The sequence below is a fragment of the Thunnus albacares genome, chromosome 15 (genome assembly GCF_914725855.1).
Source record: "Thunnus albacares chromosome 15, fThuAlb1.1, whole genome shotgun sequence".
Classification (NCBI taxonomy): domain Eukaryota; kingdom Metazoa; phylum Chordata; class Actinopteri; order Scombriformes; family Scombridae; genus Thunnus; species Thunnus albacares.
This window is the reverse complement of record NC_058120.1, coordinates 23,528,446-23,548,846: the sequence shown is the minus strand read 5'-3', so window position 1 is coordinate 23,548,846 and position 20,401 is coordinate 23,528,446. Positions and strand designations below refer to the sequence as shown.

Sequence of the window (20,401 nt, the reverse complement as noted above, 5' to 3'; positions counted from 1 at the left end):
CATTGTTTGCAGGACCATTGTTTATAGTGTGTGAGGTTTCTTGGTGTTTACCTTTTAGCTCCAAGTCTCTCCCCTCAGATGGGGAAGTTGTAGCTACTGGCGACTGATCGATTCTCACCCAGTTTTTACCTGAAAGCCAAAAAGTCATAAGCAGCCCTAAGTAGTCTCAAAGGCAGAATCATGTAATAGTAAAGACATAATAGAGATTTAGGCAATTAACTACAATTTATGTGTATACCTTCCATTACTGTCAGCCATTTTACTATATCAAGTATACCATACTTTTTTAGGCTGATGTCCTACAGTACCTTGCCAGCAGTTTTAAGAATACTTCATATTGTTGTTTAGATTTAAAGTTTAAACTAGCTAATGCATCAAAGTTTTCCTTTTTTTCTCTTAGTCATGTTGTCACACAGTAATGCAGTCGTGAGCACAGACTGAAAAAACTTTGTTGGTGCATTCAAGGAAACTCTAATGTCTAAGAGTTCTGCGGTCAGCTGCCATCAAGCATTGTACTCAAGAGGTATGTTGTGTGGAAGCAAGACAAACAACTACTTATACTATGAAAAGGCTAATGTGAATATCATAAGAGGCAGCTTAATTTCAAATGTGACTTTCCTTGAATGTTCCCAGAGAGATTACTCATTGCGAACAAGTTTCAAGTCTCCGTGAGTTGATCATCTTAGCGCACTGGCACAGTCTCACCTCGACACCGGCCACGGTGCGCCTGTGTCAGTGTCTTATCTTTGCAGCGTGCCCTCTGCAGTTCACAGCCGGACTCATAGTTTCGCCCGTCCGAGCCGCACACTGGCTTTCCCTGCGTCCGAGGGCAGATGACCCCACAGTGACTGTCTCTGTCTCCAATCAGCCACTGCAACAGGAAAAACAGCAACATGTCAGTGTAAAAATGGTGCAAAACATAAGAAAATTTTACTCATTCTACTTCAGGTTTTACATAACATGACTGATACATTTTAAGATTATTGAATTTATTACTTTTTTTGTTTCATTCCTTGATAAATTAGTTTGTTCTTTCTTTCTGGCTCCTTTTCTATCTTTCTTTCTGGTTTCCCTATGTTTGAACAAAGGCTGCATTCAGCTAAACCTGAGATTATGCCAAACTAATGTACAAATTGGACTCATGGGTCACTTGCCCATTTTACTCAAAACATTTCTACGTTCCTCCAACACTTGTCGGCTGCTGCCTTTCTTTGTTTAGGCTACTGTGACGAGGCTGTGGGCTGCTCGGCACTGAAGCTCAAACTAGAGGCTAATTTATCTAATTGATCTTTGGCTGAAGACAAGTTGAACCTTGATTAAGTTTCAACGGAGCCAAACCACACTAAGAGCAAGGGGAATCTATCCTCCCCCTCTCCCCAGATCTTTACTCGTGATCTATTAGTGAGTCGATTCTACTCTACTGTTGGAAGACAGCCTTCTCGCTGACAGCAGTAATGGTTCTTGGCTTCGCAGCTGCCTCAAATATATTTAAGGTCTACAGGATTTCAAGGGAGCACAAACTTTGCCAAAAAGATGGAGTTGTGGGTTAGTGAGGAAAGAGACTAGGTGTGCACTGAGCAGCACCAGAATCCTCTGCTGTGAAAAGTGGCCCAGCAGTTTACATGAGCCAAGTTTTATTGAATGGGTTTCAGCTGTTTAAAAAACACAAGGAGCGCTTGAGTTGTCTTATCTCGCAAGTGATGATTGAACTTTTGTGGCTGCTCAAACACCTGTTTCATAAAACACAAATGGAAATCAGGAATTTCTTAAGAGGACAAATACTGTGTGTAAAAAAAAACCTTTCTCAAATGCATTTTTTACCCAAGGCCTCTCATGCAATTACCAGACTGCTGGTTGGAGCTCTGAATCTGACACAGGAGATCTCATTAGGGCCAGGTATGGAGGGAAGAAGGTGGTGGAAAATGAGACGCAGCCAGAAAACAAAGGGCACAGTTTCCATCCTTCACTTGCCAACTCCTATCAGACGATCTGAGGCCATTTTCAAAACGATCCACAGTAGAAATGCATATGTGCAGCATGTACACAAGCACAATTTCTCTCTTTGTCATTCTCCCTCTCCCTTCTCATTCCAAATGCCCAACTTAAAAAAAAAAAAAAAAACAACCTGTATTTTGAATAACATCAAAAATGTTGCCTGGAGACAGATTTTCTCCGAACATATAAAGAGCAATCAGAAAGACTTGAACAAAGTGTAGATGGTAACGAAGCCAAACCACTGATGTCATAAATGAGCTGGCGTACAACTGGATCTCATATACAAATGAATCACCAGGAGTTGTCATCTAATGTGCTCTAAGCAGATTAACTGTATGGCAATCATTTTTTTTCTCCGGATAGGCATTACTATAACTCCATCCATGCCTTTATATTGGTAATATTATTATTAATATTATTATTATAAGGGTGCCAGTTTGCTCCTGAAACCTTCACAATCATTCTGTCTGATTTATTTGCCTTTCCAACCATTTCCAGCTGCCAATGACACTATTTTCCTGGAAATTTTGACTTTCATTGATCAATGGACACTAATCTCTTACAACTCTGCTCTTTACTGAAAAAGTGAAAGAAAGAAAAAAGCTAAATATCTGAAAATTCTCCTACTGAACACAAAGCATCACTGTGTTTTCACATCATGTTGATTCATGCAGTATATACTCTGAGGATATAAATAAGACTGCTCACTGTGATAATACTGCACTAACATGCTGATTAGAAGACAATTAAAAGACAAAGTACAACAGAGATGATGTGTCATTAGATTTACAGGTATTTGGTTATAAACCAAAGTAGTGGACAGGGGATCACCCAAAGTCAGTAGGATTTATCCTCTGGGGACCATGAATGTCTGAGACTGTCCTCCCCAAAAAACAACACAATAGGTGTTAATGTCAGTCATCCACAAACAACATATAGTTATGTTTGAGTGAAAGATGCAACCTAGCAGCTGTAGTGATTATGACCCAGAGCAGTGACTCATTTGAGATGACGTATATACAGTATATGTTGACAGATTTCCTCATTTGAGGAGGAGGGGTGGATGGAGGCTATTACCCAACATTGGACTTTGCCACTGCTGTTTGTTTCCCGTTTCTAACAGCAAGTGTCACATTTCCGACCACAATTCGGAACAGTTTTTTAAAATCCTTAACTATGATCATCCCTTAACCTTAACCTTGTGGTTATTATTGTAGCCATGATGACGAAGGTGGCCTAACTTTGAGGAAGTGACTTCAACCCACGCTACATCTTCTTTTTAACCTTAACAAAGTCATCATTTTAACCCAAACTATGATCTTCTGCTAAACCTAACCAAGTGTTTTTTTGTGCCTAACCGGACTTTAAAAACAGCATTGTCACATCAAACAACATTTTTAAAAAAACATATATTACTTAACTGATTGTGATTTATGTGAATGTAAATGTTTTGTAAAGCACAAACAAATGACGCCGATAACTGTCGATAGGGGCGCCAGATTAGAAAACGCTCCTAACGACATATTTGTTCCTTTAATTTGGATGCCTTGTTGGATTGTCTGTAAAAAAAAATGTCATAATCTATCCAACAGTTGCTGAGATATTTCAATCTGGACCAAAGTGGTGGACCATCTAGCACCTCCCTACAGCCACACCGCTGTCATGGCTAAAAAATGAAGAGGACCTACTCAGCCACAGCGGCAGCATATTCTTGCTACTTAAATTTAATATTCTTTGTCATATTCTGACAAATGTCTTTCACTTTGACGATTTGGAAACAACAGAGGAGTTTAAACTTGTTACAGCATTAGTTACAAATCCAAAATGTGGTGAGGAAAATGAGACCCAGGTCAGAAAATAATCTATTTACAATCCTCTTGTGGTTTTGTTATTCACAGATACCAGATAGTATCTGCCAGCGCCGACAGTTATGACAGTCATAAACATTAATTTCTAAATCCTTGCAATTTAATAAAAATTGAGTCCAAAATTCAGAAAGTGAAAAATCTGCCAACTCAATGAGCTAATATTACTTATGTCCAATGCAAATTAACTGGTTTCAAGACTTTTTTTTTTAAACTATTTTCTTCGTATTAGTGAAGGGAACTGCCTTTGTGGCTTGTTATAATGCTGATGAAGCCTCACTGGAAAAATGTGGAATAATTTCACCCTAGAGACAGGATATTTTAACTATGTCTGAAATATAAGATTTTCATAATAAATATAACATTAGGTAGACTGTTTGGACCGTTTCCTTCAGAGGAGAAATTATCATGGTAATTATCATGGCTGTCACAGCTGTCACCACCAGCAGATACTCCATTATCTGTAAAGAGCAAAGTGACAGATTAGACCTTTCCTGAAATAGAGAAAGATACTGGAGCTTATCTGCCAGATAAAATCAGAAAGTGAGGTAATGTGATAGGGTGGTCCATGCTTTGTCCTGAAACTGGAGGTCACGGGTTTGATACCCACATAAAATAATGTATCTTTTAAAATGCCTTTAATCCAAGTACTGAACAAAGAGAGACACTTTTGGCTGCCTAAACTCTTCCAGTGAAATGTTGATACTTCCCTCAAATTGATACAAAAACCCCTTGTATAACAAGGTGAAAGGAAACTTAAACAAAAGGGAATAAAACTTTAAAGGATACAATAGGACACAAATCCAACTTGCCTTGCCGTAACAATGTGTCCAGTACAAGCCAGACAGTTTAATGTGATTTCTGCCTTGGCATTGAAGCACGGTAGAAAAGCTCTTGTCAGACAGCTCAGAGTATAACTAAATCATGATGTGCCTCTTTATGAGAAAGTGCAGACAGGGAGGAAAACACAGCACATCATTTCATTTTTAACTTGCATGTCCTCCTCTTGGCTTTATTGAAGGACAAGAATAATTCAGTAGTCGCAAAAAAAAACGTATCTGCATCATATCTGGGGGTTTTTCCTAGAGTAAGGAAACATGGGTATGTTTTCATTTATTTTGTTATATAGGTAGTGAAGAGAACCATAATGTAAACTTCCAGTTTAATTATGAGCAGAAAAGAAACCCCAGTATTGCAGTTACATGTTTCTTCCACAGCAGATGATATAAAAAGTAAACTTGCCTGAGTCAGAGTACTGTGAATGGAAAGCAGCTTGTCTGTGTGATGAACTATTAACTGTAAATCAGTATCCAAACCACACTTTAGGATTTAGGTCCATCCAGTGACTCTTCCAGTTTAAGAGCCATGGAGTCTGGCCTCTGCCCACAGACTGACCCATCCTCCCCGTCCCTGACTCACAACCTTAATGGATGCAGCCATTCTACCTCCACTGTCATAATAAAGCATTAAATCACAGATTTTGAGACGGCATTGTCCGGTAAGTGGAAATAAACACCCATACCAAGTCTCCCACATAATTTCTTAGTCATACTGTCCCACCCACAGACTCAAGTCCCATAAAGGTGAAACCAGAGACTCTGGCAGATAAAAGTGTCAGTAAAAATCAGTAAAAAAAAGAAAAAAAAATCTTCAGTTTATGGTTGGGATTTTGTGACTTGAATTGATGATTTAAACTTTTTAAAAGCACTATTAGAAGTGTAGCAAAAGTAGAGGCATGTAGAATTAACACGACAAGTTATTTATTATTCAGGGAGATAAAGTACAAGTAACTTTGCTGAAAGTTTTCTTGAAAAAAAATTAAACATACTTGTGTAAAAGTTACTGAGTTTCACTAAGAGCACTATTATGTATGAAATTTCATGACAAAGAACAAAGCAAAGAATAAAAAAACACCAGTAAGAGTAATTAAGTGATGTTAATAACCCATTCACTTCTCAGGTAAATGACGTGACGGCTAATACCAGTTGGTCAGTTTCTAATAGAGGAGATATAACAGCATGATATTATTTGCTGTGTAACTGTCAAATTCTTACAGAATTTCAAAAACCTTCATTGCCAAAAAAAAAAAAAAAAATGCACCTGGCAAGTGCATTCAGCTAATGTTAACAACAGCTTGCTTACATTTTCACAATAACAACATTAATATGGTGATTTTAAAAAGGTTTATAATGTAAAATTTACCATGGTCACCATCTTAATTTAGCATATTAGCATGCTACCATTCGCTAATTAGCAAAGTATAGCTGAGGCTTATGGGATTGTCATCAGTTGTGCAGGTATTTAGTCCTAAACAAGTTTAGACACATAAAATTTTGACCTGATGAATGCTGGTAAAAAAGTTAAAGGGATCATCAAAGCAATTACAAGTCATACTGAGGATGACAGTTTGTCAGCGGGCTTCATCCTCAGGGAATTATAAATGTCTGTAAAAAATTTCAAGGCAACCCATCCAATAGTTGTTGAGATATTTCAGTCTGAGCCAAAGTGTTAGACTGACCCAACAACAATGCCATCCCTAAAGGCACTAGCGTGACTAAAACTCTTACTTACCCAATGGAGAGAGAAAATGCTGAAGAAAAAAAAAAAAATCAAACTCCCTGGAGAGAATGTCTAATAGCAGAAAGTATACTAAACCCTATCTAATCTAATCTGCTGACTCAGACTGCGCTGCATCACAGCCACCTCTCACTGTCGTGTCTCACTACAGTTTCTATGTGACCATTGCTTTATATTAGTTCCTCACTACAATAAATGTCCATGTGGTTCACATTTGAAAACTGCTAAAATAAAGTCAAACCAGCAGTGAATGACAGTAAGCCCGGATCACATGGTATCTGAAAAATAACTCTCTTAACCAGCAGGGACAACCAGATGAGTGAGGTTTGTCTTTTAGCACCAGACAAACTAGTTCAAGCCATCAGCAAAGCTTTTTACAACATTCTTACACTTTTTTGTGGTTTCCAGCTTACCAAATACTATCTAAATTGCCCTGATGTGGTAAACCCCACCCATCTGGCGACTTAAGTAGGCTAAAACAAACGCTAAGAGTTATTTTTAGTTACTGTGTGACCTAGGTCTGTTTGACAGCAATCAGCTGCTACAGTATTAGCCAGGATGACGGGACCTGGCATTATCTCCTGAGGGAAACCAGCCTCTCCTGTAAGGCCATTAATGGCTGGGGTTAAGACCCACCCGATGTCCCTTAATCAAAACCAAACAAACACATCTAAATTAAACAGAATAACATGTAACAGGAGCTATTGCTGGATCTGCGAGGAACATGTGCTGCTCAAAATAACATTAATTACCTAAACCTGTGGGGAGAAACTCGCTCATACTCCCTAGCTGAATATTATGTGCAGTTTTACATTATAGTGCAACAGACAGGACATCAAAGATTTACAGAAAAGCCACAGCGCCAAACAATATAATTGAGTATTGAATGTACCCCTGAGGGAATAATCTCACTTTAACAACCGCTCAGAGCCCCTTTCTTTAATTTTCAAAGGAACATGGATATTTTTTAGCTTTATTGGATAGAAAAACGACTTAGATATAAATCCCATAATCTTACAAGGACATGATATCCTCCTCTGTCTGACAGCCCACCAAAGAGTCTAAAGATGAGCTGGAGGTAAAACACCAGGGGAGTTATGCGACGGTTTGGTGCTGATATCCTGACCGGGAAACAATGAGCACCGACATTCTCACATTTAACAAGCCAAATTCCCCTTACATACCCACATACACACACACACATCTCAGCCAGAAGCACACGAAGCCCCGAGCTCTCTCACCACCACTCATAAAATAAGTGAAATGCAACCCCCATTGTGCAACCATTACAGCATTAGCAAAATGGTCTTTTTTTACCGTCACTGGCAGGGAATCTGTTCCAGCCTGACCCGCAGCAGTGGAACAAGAAGAAAGAATATGAATCGAAAATAATCATTTTTTTTATATATGCACGCTTAAAAGGTTGACAGAGGGAAAAAGCAGGCTATGTGAAACGGAACAAAGGTAGTAAATAAACAAATCTGTGGATTACGTCTACTACAGTAAATGCAATTAAGTTCAACTTTCCAACTGGCTTTTTGTGCATTGGGTACAGCTCATTTATTTGGAGAGATTTCAGTTTAAAGCCAAGCATGTAACACAATATAAAAGACTTTCTAGAGAGATTCTATTCTCACTGTTATTACTGTAATCAGCTCCTGATTTGTTTGGATATAAATTTGCTGCAGGTTTGCTTAACAACATGTTAACTGATTTATATCCCAGATACATCAAAGCTGTGGTGACAGGAAAGATTACACTGGGAACAACGTGAGGCCAACAATACAAAGTCCTGGAGTTTCTGGAGTGAGGGCAACACTAGAATCAACTTTATTTTTCTTTTTTTTTCTCTGATATATTGGCATTAGCTAATAATAATACATCTACAGTTGGTGTCTTAAAGGAAAGTGCCAGTGTTTAGCTCATTAAAGGCACTTTACTTACACTTCACATCAAAGCTAACTATTTTTCAAATTATGCTGTAGTGTTTTAGAGATGTTAACACGTTTCTACTGTTCCAGTTATCAAAGGATTTCGCTGTTTCGCTGTCAGTGTTAAGTCAAACCTCTGTACCTCTGGACAGTGTTAAAACTCACTGCCAGAGCTTCAACTTTTCATCACCAAACATACTACTAGTACTTACTAACAAGATGATTTGCAGTGCATGCATATCAAGTGATTACATACATCATTTAGCATGATGGTTGATTTTTAAGATCGGTGAAATCTGTTAAGTACAAATAACTTTCACTGACATATTCTGTCCTCTCAAAGAGCTGTCAGTTTATTTTAATGTTTGCAGACTGGCACAGTGTTAATATTTACACTCTTATATAAATACTGTAGATACTTCTGTGTGGTCTAATGTTAAACTGTGAGAACAGTGTTCTATAAATACAGGCCTAGATATGATCATTATTATAGAGCAAAGTGATCTGCGTTTTGGCATTAAGCTCTTATCCTGGCTTAATGGAGGACTGATTAAATCAGATACTGTGTACTGGGAAAAAAAAATGTCAGTTCTACTTAACTAAAAAGGACATGCACCTTGACTTGAATGACATCACTGCTTCGAAGGAAAAGGTTTTTGCATCCAGGGATGGAGATTCATTACAGGCTGGGCTGCATCAGCGTGTGTGTGCGTTTGTGTGTGAGACAGAAAGAGAGGGCATTGTTTCCTTGCTCCACGCTAACGTGTGATGGGCTCATTATCCACTTGGGCACAACAACAACAAACAATGCAACAAACACCAACACATACATACATATATACATATATGGCCATCCCATATGCATCCCTGTGCCATTAAAGCCGGCGCTTTTGGCATTCCCTCACTAGCCAACAAGTGGAGTAGTCAAATAGTAGAGGAAAAGGATGAAAGTGAGCCAACCACAGAGGTAACAAGCCAATGAAAGTTGTCCACCAAAGTCGGGGCTAATTGTGTACTGTTGTGTGCTTTTAACAGGCTCAGGTAATCACTTTTGTCCGATAATTAGCATTTAGTTTTCAGGAAATCTATAAAGCGAATGCCATCCCTCATGCTGTTTCAATTAACACACTTTACTTAACCGTGTTATAAAAAGAAGTGGAGAAAATAAAAAGGAATGTATGAAAAGCTGTGCCCCTTCTTCCCCTCCCCCTTATTCCCTTTAAATTTCTAATTAGGTTTTGTCTTGAAAAGAAACCTGTAATTTAACTTTTTCAAAGTAACCCTTAAAACAGGGATCCAGCAAAAGCAAAAACGGAGCTGGACAACTTTCACACAGGAGGTGCAAAGTGTGTGTGCCACTCACAGCGGGAGGGTGGGGCTTGGGCTTAAAACATTAAAGTAATAGTCCCCAACTCCACTGTTCTTTAATTTGACCTCTACGTGTAATTACTGTTATTTCTAAAGTAAAGTCGTACTGATTTTAGTACATTTTAAAAGCTAACTTGTGTAGAAAGCGAAGAGCCGGGAGGTTTTGCTGAATGAAACACAAACTCTGATAGTCTTCTACATACCTTAAGACAGTATGGTAGTATCTGGGTTTCATAATTTCACATACAGTATTTCTATTAGAAACACACTATTGCATAACATGAAGAGCCTTTTGTCATTGAATTTGTTCAAAAGATGTTGGTTAGCACCCTGAAAAACATGCAAACTGACCGAAAACCATGTCAGGTTGTCATGTTGCAAATTAAGCATCCACAGAAATAATTTTAAGGATTAGTCTGGTGATATTTTATATTTTTATAGTCAAAAAATCTGACAAAAGACCAAAACCATCTATGAATTGGTTCTTCTACCAAGTAGTCTGTGTATTTAAAGCCTGATATATCTTACTCCTCTGTCCCGCAGACCTCCATTGTTGTGAAAAACTATTAAAAACACATCACTGAGCCACAATGTTGCACTGGGTGACATGTTCCCTCATTATGATGAAAATGGGCACCATAGTTTATTTTGAGTCAAACCCACATACAACATCCTGCTGCTGTAAATACTCACTAGCGTACTGAATCTGCGGCTGAAAATAGTCCCCAACAAATGCAGTATATAGCCTTTAAAAAATTAAATTATATATTTGTAACCTTCTTCTAAAGGGCTACTTCCTCACTTGGAAACAGTAGGCTAGGGAAGTCACAAAGTGTTGAGAGACAGACTAACACATTGTTGTTTTTGGTCTTTTCATGTGATTTGTTGACAATAACAAAAAGGTAGAATATCATCAGCTTTATCCTGTAACTGTAATGTCAAAATGATAAAGGGAGCACAGGCAATTTACTTTATGTCCTCCTCCTAAAGGTTGGTAAAGTTAAAATTATATATATATGTATTACCTGCAAAAACTGATTTCAGCTGCCCAAAATAATTGTTATTGAGTATTTCCAGAAAAACTCTATGAAACTGTGTCCTAGTTACTCCGTAACTGCCACTTATAAATTATAATCTTCCTACAACTCATAATCTCCCTTGATAATAACAAATATATATTTGGATATTAATAACAACAAAAGCAATATTTTGTGGCATTATGAAGGCATACATGGTCTCTATGAAGTAAACTTTCTTAATTTATACTATTCTTTGTAACATATCCGTTATATTTATAGTATCCAGTCCATGTAATCTGATAAGGAGTCAAAGAAAAACATTTTCACACCATGCTGAAATCAGATTTCCTCTTAAGATGGTTGTCAGGAGATTAAATACTAGATTAATGTGAAGGACGACTTCCTTATTTTTCTTTTGAAGTGGTGTAAAGAAATCAAAATGAAAGTGTGAGTAAGGGGGGTAGAGGGGGCTGTTCTTCCTTTTCGGAAATGGCTCTAAATCTGATTAACAACATTCCTTGTTTGTCACTAATGCTACATCCTGGCTACAGAACAGTCAGCTGTCTCTGCTGTTCCCAGGAAGCAGGGAAGTGTGTGTGTGTGTGTGTGTGTGTGTGTGTGTACTACCCACATTACAATAGATTCCACGCCACCATTGCAGACTTAAGCTGAGACCACTGACTTTGTTCATATCAAAAGAAACCTTTAAATATGTGGCAGGGCAGAGGCTAATCTTCTGAGCTAGTTTGATAGAGAAGAGGAAGTGTTTCTGCCGGCCAGATAATTTGAATGATTACAGATAGCCACAACTTTTTCAACAAACAGTATTCCTTTTACACAACAGCTGGTGCATGTCACTAAAACCCACAGAATTTACATACAGTAGAGCAAGTTCACATAGTGGACTAGACAGTTGTGTAACTCCAAACGCACCTCATAAACCGTGACTATCAGGAGGATCTGCGGGGGAAAAGAAATGTTGAGCGACGTAGCGATGATTCGTGTGTGGAGCTCACTGGCCTGAAATCACAGAGCTGGACTTTGACTGTGTTTCATTACACTGATTAGAAAGCCCCGAAATTGAGCATGAAATGCGTTTGCTGATCATGCAATCATCAGAGGGTATCGACATATGTAAGCAATTTGATTGGTTGCTTGTGGAGTCACCCCTAAAGCCATCTGTCAGTGGCCTGTGAAATATAAGTGGAGTCTAGGTGTCTAGTCATGTAAAGGCATTGGCTTGTGGGTCTGTGTGTTTTGGACCAGAGTTTTTAGTAAAGTAAAATCAATTTGTTGACATTTAATGGGGTTCAGCAGTAATGTTTAGGCTTTAGTTATAATTGAATGTTTTAGTGTGCCCTATTTCCCTGAACTCAACTTCTTTTTTTATTCTACTTCAGTTAGAGATTTCCCACATTTTCTAGGCCATTAACCAACCTCCACAGAAGAGACGTGACGTTCATTGCATTCAATTTTCTTGTCATGTGATGGATTTCCCACTATGATTGTGTAACACTGGGGCAAAAAGTGAAACTAACTGGGCCATGAGTCTACAGTCACACTAGCGGCTCTGAGGTTGTAAGGCTCATTGTTCAGAAAACCAAACTGTTAGATGGATAAACCAAAGTACTGAAAAAAATTAAATTCTGACTGAATTCTAGTGTTAGATGAAAAGTTAGGAGTTCAGCAAAGTTGCAGTTAGCATGAATGTCTGAAAACTGCACAAATGTCAAACTCATGGTGACACAAGAGGAGAAGTCAGGAGGTCATCAAAGTCATTCAGATTCATCCTCTGGGAACCATGATGGCAACCTCACCATTAGTTGCTGAGATATTGAAGTCTGGACTAAAGTGGCAGACCAACTGACCAACAGACCAACAATGACCATCCTGGAGTCATGTCTATAACATTGATAAAAAAAGGTTTATATACATTTTTACCATTAATGTTTGAGATACATGTAGGTTAACAATTTTTGCTCATTTAGTGATGGGACCACAAGATGGCAGCGTTAGTCTGTCTGCCAATCCAACACACTGATTCAGATTAAGATATCTCAACAACTACCCAGATATCTATGAAGTCTGGTATGAATATTTGTCATCCATCAGAAGATGTTTCCTAATTAGTCTGTTAACATTATTTTAAAAAATATTATCTTGAAAAACACTGGCTAATCTTAAAAAGTAATGGCTGCACTTACTTGACAGTGACAGTGGATATTCATGGTCCCCAGAGGGGATGTTTTTGAAAAAAACCAAAGCATAGAACAACTATTGTGCCTAAATGTTCATCTGTACACAAGACGTATCCGAATCAAATGGAAAATCTGAAATTTACTGAGCACAGTACTGGTCCCCAGATGATTTTGTACTCTGCTGTACACAATCTTTCCTTCAGCACCGCCCTCAAGCAAAAGTGTCAGTTTTATACACAAGATATAAAAAACTAAATGTCAAGTTCATGTCACTTTACTGTGGATATTCATAGTCCCTAGAAGATTAGTCTTTATTTGACCACCTGACTTTCCACCATCAGACCAAAATTTCAACTTCTATATAAGAAACATCAAAATCTATTGGACAGATTACTAATCCAAATTTTTATCCAAATTTTCTGTCAATATTCACGGTTCCTGGAAGATAAAGAGTATCCTTTTGGTGATCTTGACATTTTTTTTCTACAATTATGCTAAAATTTTGACCTACACACAAAATATTACATCAAGTAATTGCCACAATATTTGTTGAGCATGTTCTTGATCCCCAGAGGAAGAACCTTTTTGGATTTTGTGTATCCATCATCAGCTCTGTAGCACCATCCTGAGGTCATTCACTTCTTGGCAGCAAGGTTCTAAGAACAGCAAAATCATATGCATATTGTGGCATCATTATGCAAAATCACACCACCATTCAACAAAAGAGACTCAAAACCACAAGCTTCATCACCAATAACTGTTTTTAGGGATTTTTTCCCTTTCAGGGCCTAATCAGAAACTGCTGCTGAACAAAAAGTCAGGACAAAGTTAATCTAAAAGGTTTGTATTTCATGACTTCTTTTCACAGAAGACGGTGATGCCAAACTGTGACCTTATTACTTTGCCAAGAATGTTTTTCCCCATAAAGGCTAACTGGAGAAATGTGCACTGCACATCTGATTACGGTCAACAACTCGTCTTCTATGCATCCCAGTGGTTTGATGGTTAAGGGACAAGCCTTTCATGCTGTCCTTATTTAATCTCTCTCCCCGTACATGTCAATGTCCCTCAAATACTGTCGTAAGAATAGGTACTCTTACACTCTACTTAATCGCACACACACGCTCCACAAATTTTAAGTATTGCATGGTTTATTTATCGTTTTTGTCTATCTTTTCAATCTCGTGACAACTTAACTATACCGATGGTGTTAAAAGTAAATAAATACAATTTATCTAATTCCTGTAATTGCATATGTACATATAAATCTATGCACATGTATACTAAATCAGTAATTCTGCTTTCACTTAAGTAGATTTTTGCCAAAATATTGTACTCAGCTTCTTTTGGAAAGGCATTGATTAGAGTAGCCTATGCTACAGTATGTTAAGTTTGCTTTGAACCTCTTTTCTCTCATAAGGTGATCTTTCAGGGAGCTTTCTTATTAAGGTAAGATGGTCACCAGTTGGTGGGTTGTGGAGTGTAACAATATTGAAACGGTTACAGTCGAGATGCCACAGTGACTTTGTGTAACTGTAATTCCTGAGCAGGTAATCTTACTTTTACACGCGTAATATTTGAGTCAACTAACTTTACTTTGACTCAAGTGTGACATTCCACTCTTTCCGTTCCTAACTAATATCTAAAATGTTCTGGACAGCTCTCATTTGAACAGCTGTCCAGAGTACTGACAAACACATTCCCAGCACATTGCAGGAATGGTTAGGATTCCTTAAAAGTCTGGTCCATTTGTTGCATTTTTTCATTATTGTTTTATTCAGCTGCTCTCCAGCCTGTTGGTTGCAAAATGACAACAACACTGCTGAGTTGACATATTTGTAAGATGCTGCAGATAAAGGCATCACTAGAGTTTGATTTATATACTGTATCACATGTTTTAAGAAGTAATAATACATTATAAGATTTTACACATGAAGATCAGTTTACTCATAATGAGCCTGTGGAAAAAGTTGTATATCTTCTGTGGCGCCGGAGGATTTTTCTAAAAGTCTAAGAAAAGTTTTTCGTAGCTTTGGATGTAAAATTGAAACAGAAAGAGAAAGTCTGATGGCGGTAATGAGTTGAAAAATGTGACCTTTCGCCAAACATTATGAATGCTATGGTAACGCGGTGGGGAAATATTTTAAATTGTATATTGTGAGTCCCTCAGCTTAATCAAAGTAAGATATACAATATCTATATCCAGTGTCCAGTAGACAAATGTTTAAAGCAAAAGCAAAACTTCTGATGCTTGTTTACATTCCACTTATTTGAATTATTTAAACATTTAGCTTACGTGGTGTGCCAATTTTCTCTAACCTTGCCTCATCTGCTTCACCCTTCATTTCCAATTTCCTAGAATGCCTTTTGACAACCACCAGATAATAGACATGAACTTTTTCTTGTTTCTTTAAGTGTAATGAGCAGCAGAAAGTGATATACAGTACATGTTTTCCAGTCTAGAAAATTGTATTCTGCAGCTACTGTCAGGAGAAAAACTGATATCTAATTTTATCACGATATAACGTTTCAATGTCAGTGGAAAATGATGAGACTAGAAAGAATTTCTACTTGACTGATTGTTTACCGTTGACAGAATTGGCCAGAAATGTATGATACACCCATTAATCCCAGTTTTAGGGTGGATTTGTCCATCAATTTATCAAAATCTTTTCATGGCAGATTTTTCTCTCTCATCCAACAAAAGCCCTGCATTCCTTTTTGCACTGTAAGCATATTTAAGAGTCACCGCCTCACCATACAACAGTCACACACAATGCACCTGCACTCATACGTTTACATGCATCAGCACATGTATGCAGACCAGTCACACCTGCACTGCGTCTGTGATATAACTCACACCAATAAAAAGGCTTTCCTGCTTTTGAACCGGGGCTTTTCTTTCCCAAGATTGAAGGTATGCAGTCTTGGCTGGTGCAGTGCTCATGCCTGTCTGTTTATGTTTGTTTTTCAATGAGATTATGGGTCTTCACCGATGCTGTCATCAAAGTATGCAAGTTGACTGCTCATCCCATCCCATCCCTGGCACTAGCAGGTTGATTTGATGAAGGGGATTAAGGATAGATGGGTAAGAGTGGATGGCATCCTCATTTGTTAGAGCTCATTTCTGAACACATCTCCCCTGGGAAACTGATTTCCTAGTGAAAAAATGTCAGAGGAAACGAGACCCTGCCTGCCTGCCTGCCCACCACCTGCCTCGTTAGACGGATCATTCCTGGTGCTAAGCACCCAAAAAACCTGCAAAATATCTTCTTGTACTCATTAAGAAGTGCAAGAGATGTGAACTTTAATCCTCTTAGACTGTAAAAAAAAAATCAAGATTTTGCAGAGATTCATAAAAAAGGTTTTTAAGTGAGATCATGTTTTTTGTGGTTGTTCACTTTTTTTCCTCACTGTCTTTAGTCTCACTAAATATTTCAGCCTGTGACTTTGCCTTGGTAGATTACGCAAAGTTTGTATTGCACTACTGTCATGGGAAAATGTGTGATCACCACCCTTAACTATCATCACACATCCTTATCATTTGAGTGGTGCTGTCCTCCCACTAGTGCACGAACAAATTACTAAAACAATAAAGTAGACATCAAAGTTACACTCCCAGCAGCCTCAAACAGAAACAAGAACTAGGAGGGAGTGGGCGCTCTTCACAATAAGCATGACAGACTTATCTGAACTGCAGGCACAATCACAAAGCAAGAGGTTTATATTGTCTGAAGCTTTGCTAGTCTCCTAGTTACTCATATTCCCCAGTTTGGTGAAATGTTGTCCCAATTGCATCATGGAGCCTCCGGGGAAATGAGAACGGAGCAGAGCTCTGCAGGGAAGTTAGCTAAGGCTATCACCACTGATATCAACGTGGAAAGTGGGGGTGTGAATTCTGGTATAACGGCAGCTGTGAGCAATGTTAAAAGTATCTACTGTGGTGTGAGTGGGTGTGCGCAGCAGGCAGAGTGTGACTATTTCTCTTCAGTGCCCAATCCAGGCCAGGAGGAGGATGAAGTGGATGCAGAGAGCGTTTTAAGTGATGATAAAGGTTACAGATGCTAAGAATGTTCACTGAACTTTGGAGAAATTTCCCACATGTCGTTGCTCCTCAAGTGAAAAGCTTTTGTCTCTAAAGTGTCAATTTTTCAGGAACTAAGGAGCAGCTTTTAATTCACATTTTGGAGTTTATCCAGCCTGATTTTGAAAGGGTTTCATAGTTTCTCAGCCGACAGAGGAGCATGAAAGCATTTTAACTTAAGATAGAACAGCAAAGAGGGAAGAACAGAAGTTTGGAGAATTTCACTGCAGAAGGACAGTTCAGATAGTCTGAGAAAAGGACAATAAATCACCTTTCAAATTGATGTCCTGAACTTACTAGCACTTGTATTATCCCGTGTGGCTAACCACAGATCTGGCACCTGAATCAGCCATAAAAAAATACAACAAACACCAAATGCACTTGTATGACAGTAAAACCACACACTCCGCCTGGATCTTTCATTATTTGGCTTGTAGGAAAACAATTATAAAGTGAGTAACAGAGAAGAGATTACGCAAAGTATAAATTCACTCTGATTGTGACTCTTTCCATAGAGAAGTCTTGACCACAGTGTCTTGTGGGGGGTGGGGGGGGGGGGGGGGGGGGGGGGGGGGGGGGGGGTTGTTCAAAGACATTGTGAAATAGTTCCAATATGTGAGCGGAGTATTACATATTCATCCCCCCTTGAGTCATCTTCCCCCTCTGACCACAAATATTACAGCGCATCTGTGATTTGAAACAATGCTGTTCCCCTCCACTTCGCATCACTTATTTCCCTCCCTGCCTGGACAGTGGCATGGGTATTTGTGAGAAAGCTTGAACAGGAGGGGGAACAAGTAAAACAGTATGTGTTACAGGAGAAAAAAAAAGATAGTTGCAGATACATGACAGTGGCAAAGATCCGTCCTAGAAAAGTAGGGAGGACAGGGGCGAGGATGCTGTGGTCAAAAAAGGAGGATAAAACTCTGGTCAATGAAAGAATAATCCTAATTTATGTTTCATATCCTTGAAAAGAGCCTTTCATCATGTCTGGCAGGATCATAATTTACATTTGTCATATGGAAAGTGTATTTAGGTGGGTTTAGCTTTGATACCCCACCTGGAGAAAGACAGAGTCAAGAACAGAGTTTCTCTCATAGTGGTTCAAAATTATAAAACAGCCAAATGGATTTTTTTCTGGAAGAGTAAGGCACATAATAAGTATGAAAACACACCATGGAGACATTTCCCCAAAAGAAAAAGTCCTGGAAAATTTGTCAAGGTTATGAAAAAGTGCCTCTAAGCATTTGGAAACGAACAGATTGCTATCTGAACACTTGAAAAAGTCATGAAGGACCCAGAATCATCAGTAAGCCTGGGACATCCGGATTTGTTGAATGAATACTTATTGAAATAAATACGGCCTTTAATTTACATAACAATATTCATTTCTTATCCCACAACATGTCGTTATTGAGTTCTTGATGTTTGCCCCACAATACCTTGAAAATCATTGAAAGTCCTTGAATTTGACGCCAGTGTACTATTGCTTCTAAAAGACTCTTATTACACGGCAAAATCGTTAATTAAGTTCATATACACTTCATTTTACACCTGATCTGGACAAAAACGCACCCACTGACTATAATATACACTTTTACAATATTTGCAGTAGGCTATTTCTTAAACTTATCTAGACATGAAGAGATCAGTGTTAACATGTGAGGATTGCCTGAATCTAGTTCATTTAAAGAGCGATAAATCAGGCCGTCAAAAAAAACCAAAACGTTGAACCACCATTAAAACTATTTTTCTGAAAGATTAAATTTTACAAATTTGTGTTATCTGATCTATCAAACGCTATATTTTCAAACAGATTAATTTCTGACTATGTATTAATTTTCCTTTGTCGTTTTTTTTTTTTGTTTTTTTTTTTTACATGTTGCACGTGAATCAGTGAAATTGACCCATCACACACACACACACATACACAGGTACCCACTCACCCGTGAACCAGGCTTCTGTGCGGAGACTTGAGGCAGGTAACAGAGAAACAGCGGCGCCAAAAAGTGCGAGAAGGTGAAAAGCAGGAAAGTTGGCAATAACATAATTGCGCGTCGGTGAGCGCGGAGCAGGGAGCGGCAGGTAGACTCGTCTGTCAGACTGATGATCAACAGGTCCACACGGTGAAAAATAAAACCCTCCTTCACTCTCTCCACACTGTTTTCCTCTTAGTGATTTTTCCTTTGTCTGCTTCTCCAGAAACTTTTAGTGCCATGCGTGGGATGAGAAATTATGACTTGGCGGTGACCATTGTGATTGGTTTTATCCACTGCGAGAGGATCAGCTGTTCATTGCGGCTTCCACAGGTTGAGTTGCCTCTGTATCCATTGCAACTTCATTTAAAAGCAAAGGAGGGCTCAGCAGCACTGACTGACACTAAAGCTGTCCAATGGCAGCCAGGAGGGGGGTGGTGGTGGGGGGGGGGGGGGGGTAAGCGTTAAAGCCACGCCCACCTTATAATGGTCCAAGATTAAGGCAGCACAGAGGAGAAAAGGCTTCTCTGGTCAGAAGGAGAGAGAGAGAGAGGCAGGAGACTCAGCAGCTGCCGGGATACTCAGTGTATTATCGTCAGTCTTTGAGAGCAGGGACAATGGCCGAGCAATTGTGAGGTCAAATTTTAGGTTCTCATCCCCATTCAGAGACATATAATGCTCTATAATAGCCTAGTATCCTGCTGCCGTGACATTTAGCCTGTGTACTTGGGTTACAATGGAAAACATCTATTGAGTAAAGTCAATAGCTGTCACAAGCTCTGCAGGGGGTCAGCCTGTGTTTGTAGATTTGAGTGTGTGTGTTGGTAGAGTGAGGATTCAGTGGTTGATTGGGTAAAAACATCTGTCTGTGCCACTTCACCCCTAATTATTGTCCATAGTTTTACTTATTTTTAAAAGTAAACCTGATTTTCTCGCTTAATGGTGACATAATAGTGCCATAAATGTTCATTAAAAGTGTTTCAAAATACCCACATTTGCTTATCATGCACTATGGATAGAAGTAATTCTGGGCATAAGGATGAAATTAATATTAAATTATAAATGAGAGATTTTTCCAATATCAGTATATATCACAATATGATATTATCTGATGGTGATCAATGCAACAAACATGAAACAAACACCTCACAACTAATTTGAAGTTACAATTTGAAAACTAATAACATAGAACCTATGATTAATAACATATATCATTAAAGCTGCAAAGAATAGTTGATAAATTGATTGGTTTATGAACAGAAAATGAATCAAACTATTTTGATAGTCGATTTACTGTATTTTACTCTATCAGACAAAATAAGACATAATAAGACATTTTAAGACACCATCTTGGGCTTTGGGTGATTGAGATGAACATTATTCACTAT

General features: G+C 38.5%; 1 protein-coding gene across 6 annotated transcripts in view; it reads right to left on the bottom strand.

Annotated features, from left to right (window-relative positions):
- smoc1 (SPARC related modular calcium binding 1) overlaps positions 1-20,024 on the bottom strand; it is a 54,634-nt gene extending 34,610 nt beyond the window's left edge. For 2 of the 6 annotated variants that reach the window (XM_044375996.1, XM_044375997.1), the window contains exons 1-3: positions 18,984-20,024; positions 706-871; positions 52-129 (exon numbers count right to left, since the gene is read on the bottom strand). In XM_044375996.1, the coding sequence (XP_044231931.1) occupies positions 52-129; positions 706-871; positions 18,984-19,085 (346 nt within the window). In that variant the 5' untranslated portion in view covers positions 19,086-20,024. The remainder of the gene's footprint in view (positions 1-51; positions 130-705; positions 872-18,983) is intronic. The other 4 variants (XM_044375995.1, XM_044375998.1, XM_044375999.1 and 1 more) reach the window with 2 other exon arrangements.
- Between the last annotated feature and the right edge of the window lie 377 nt (positions 20,025-20,401).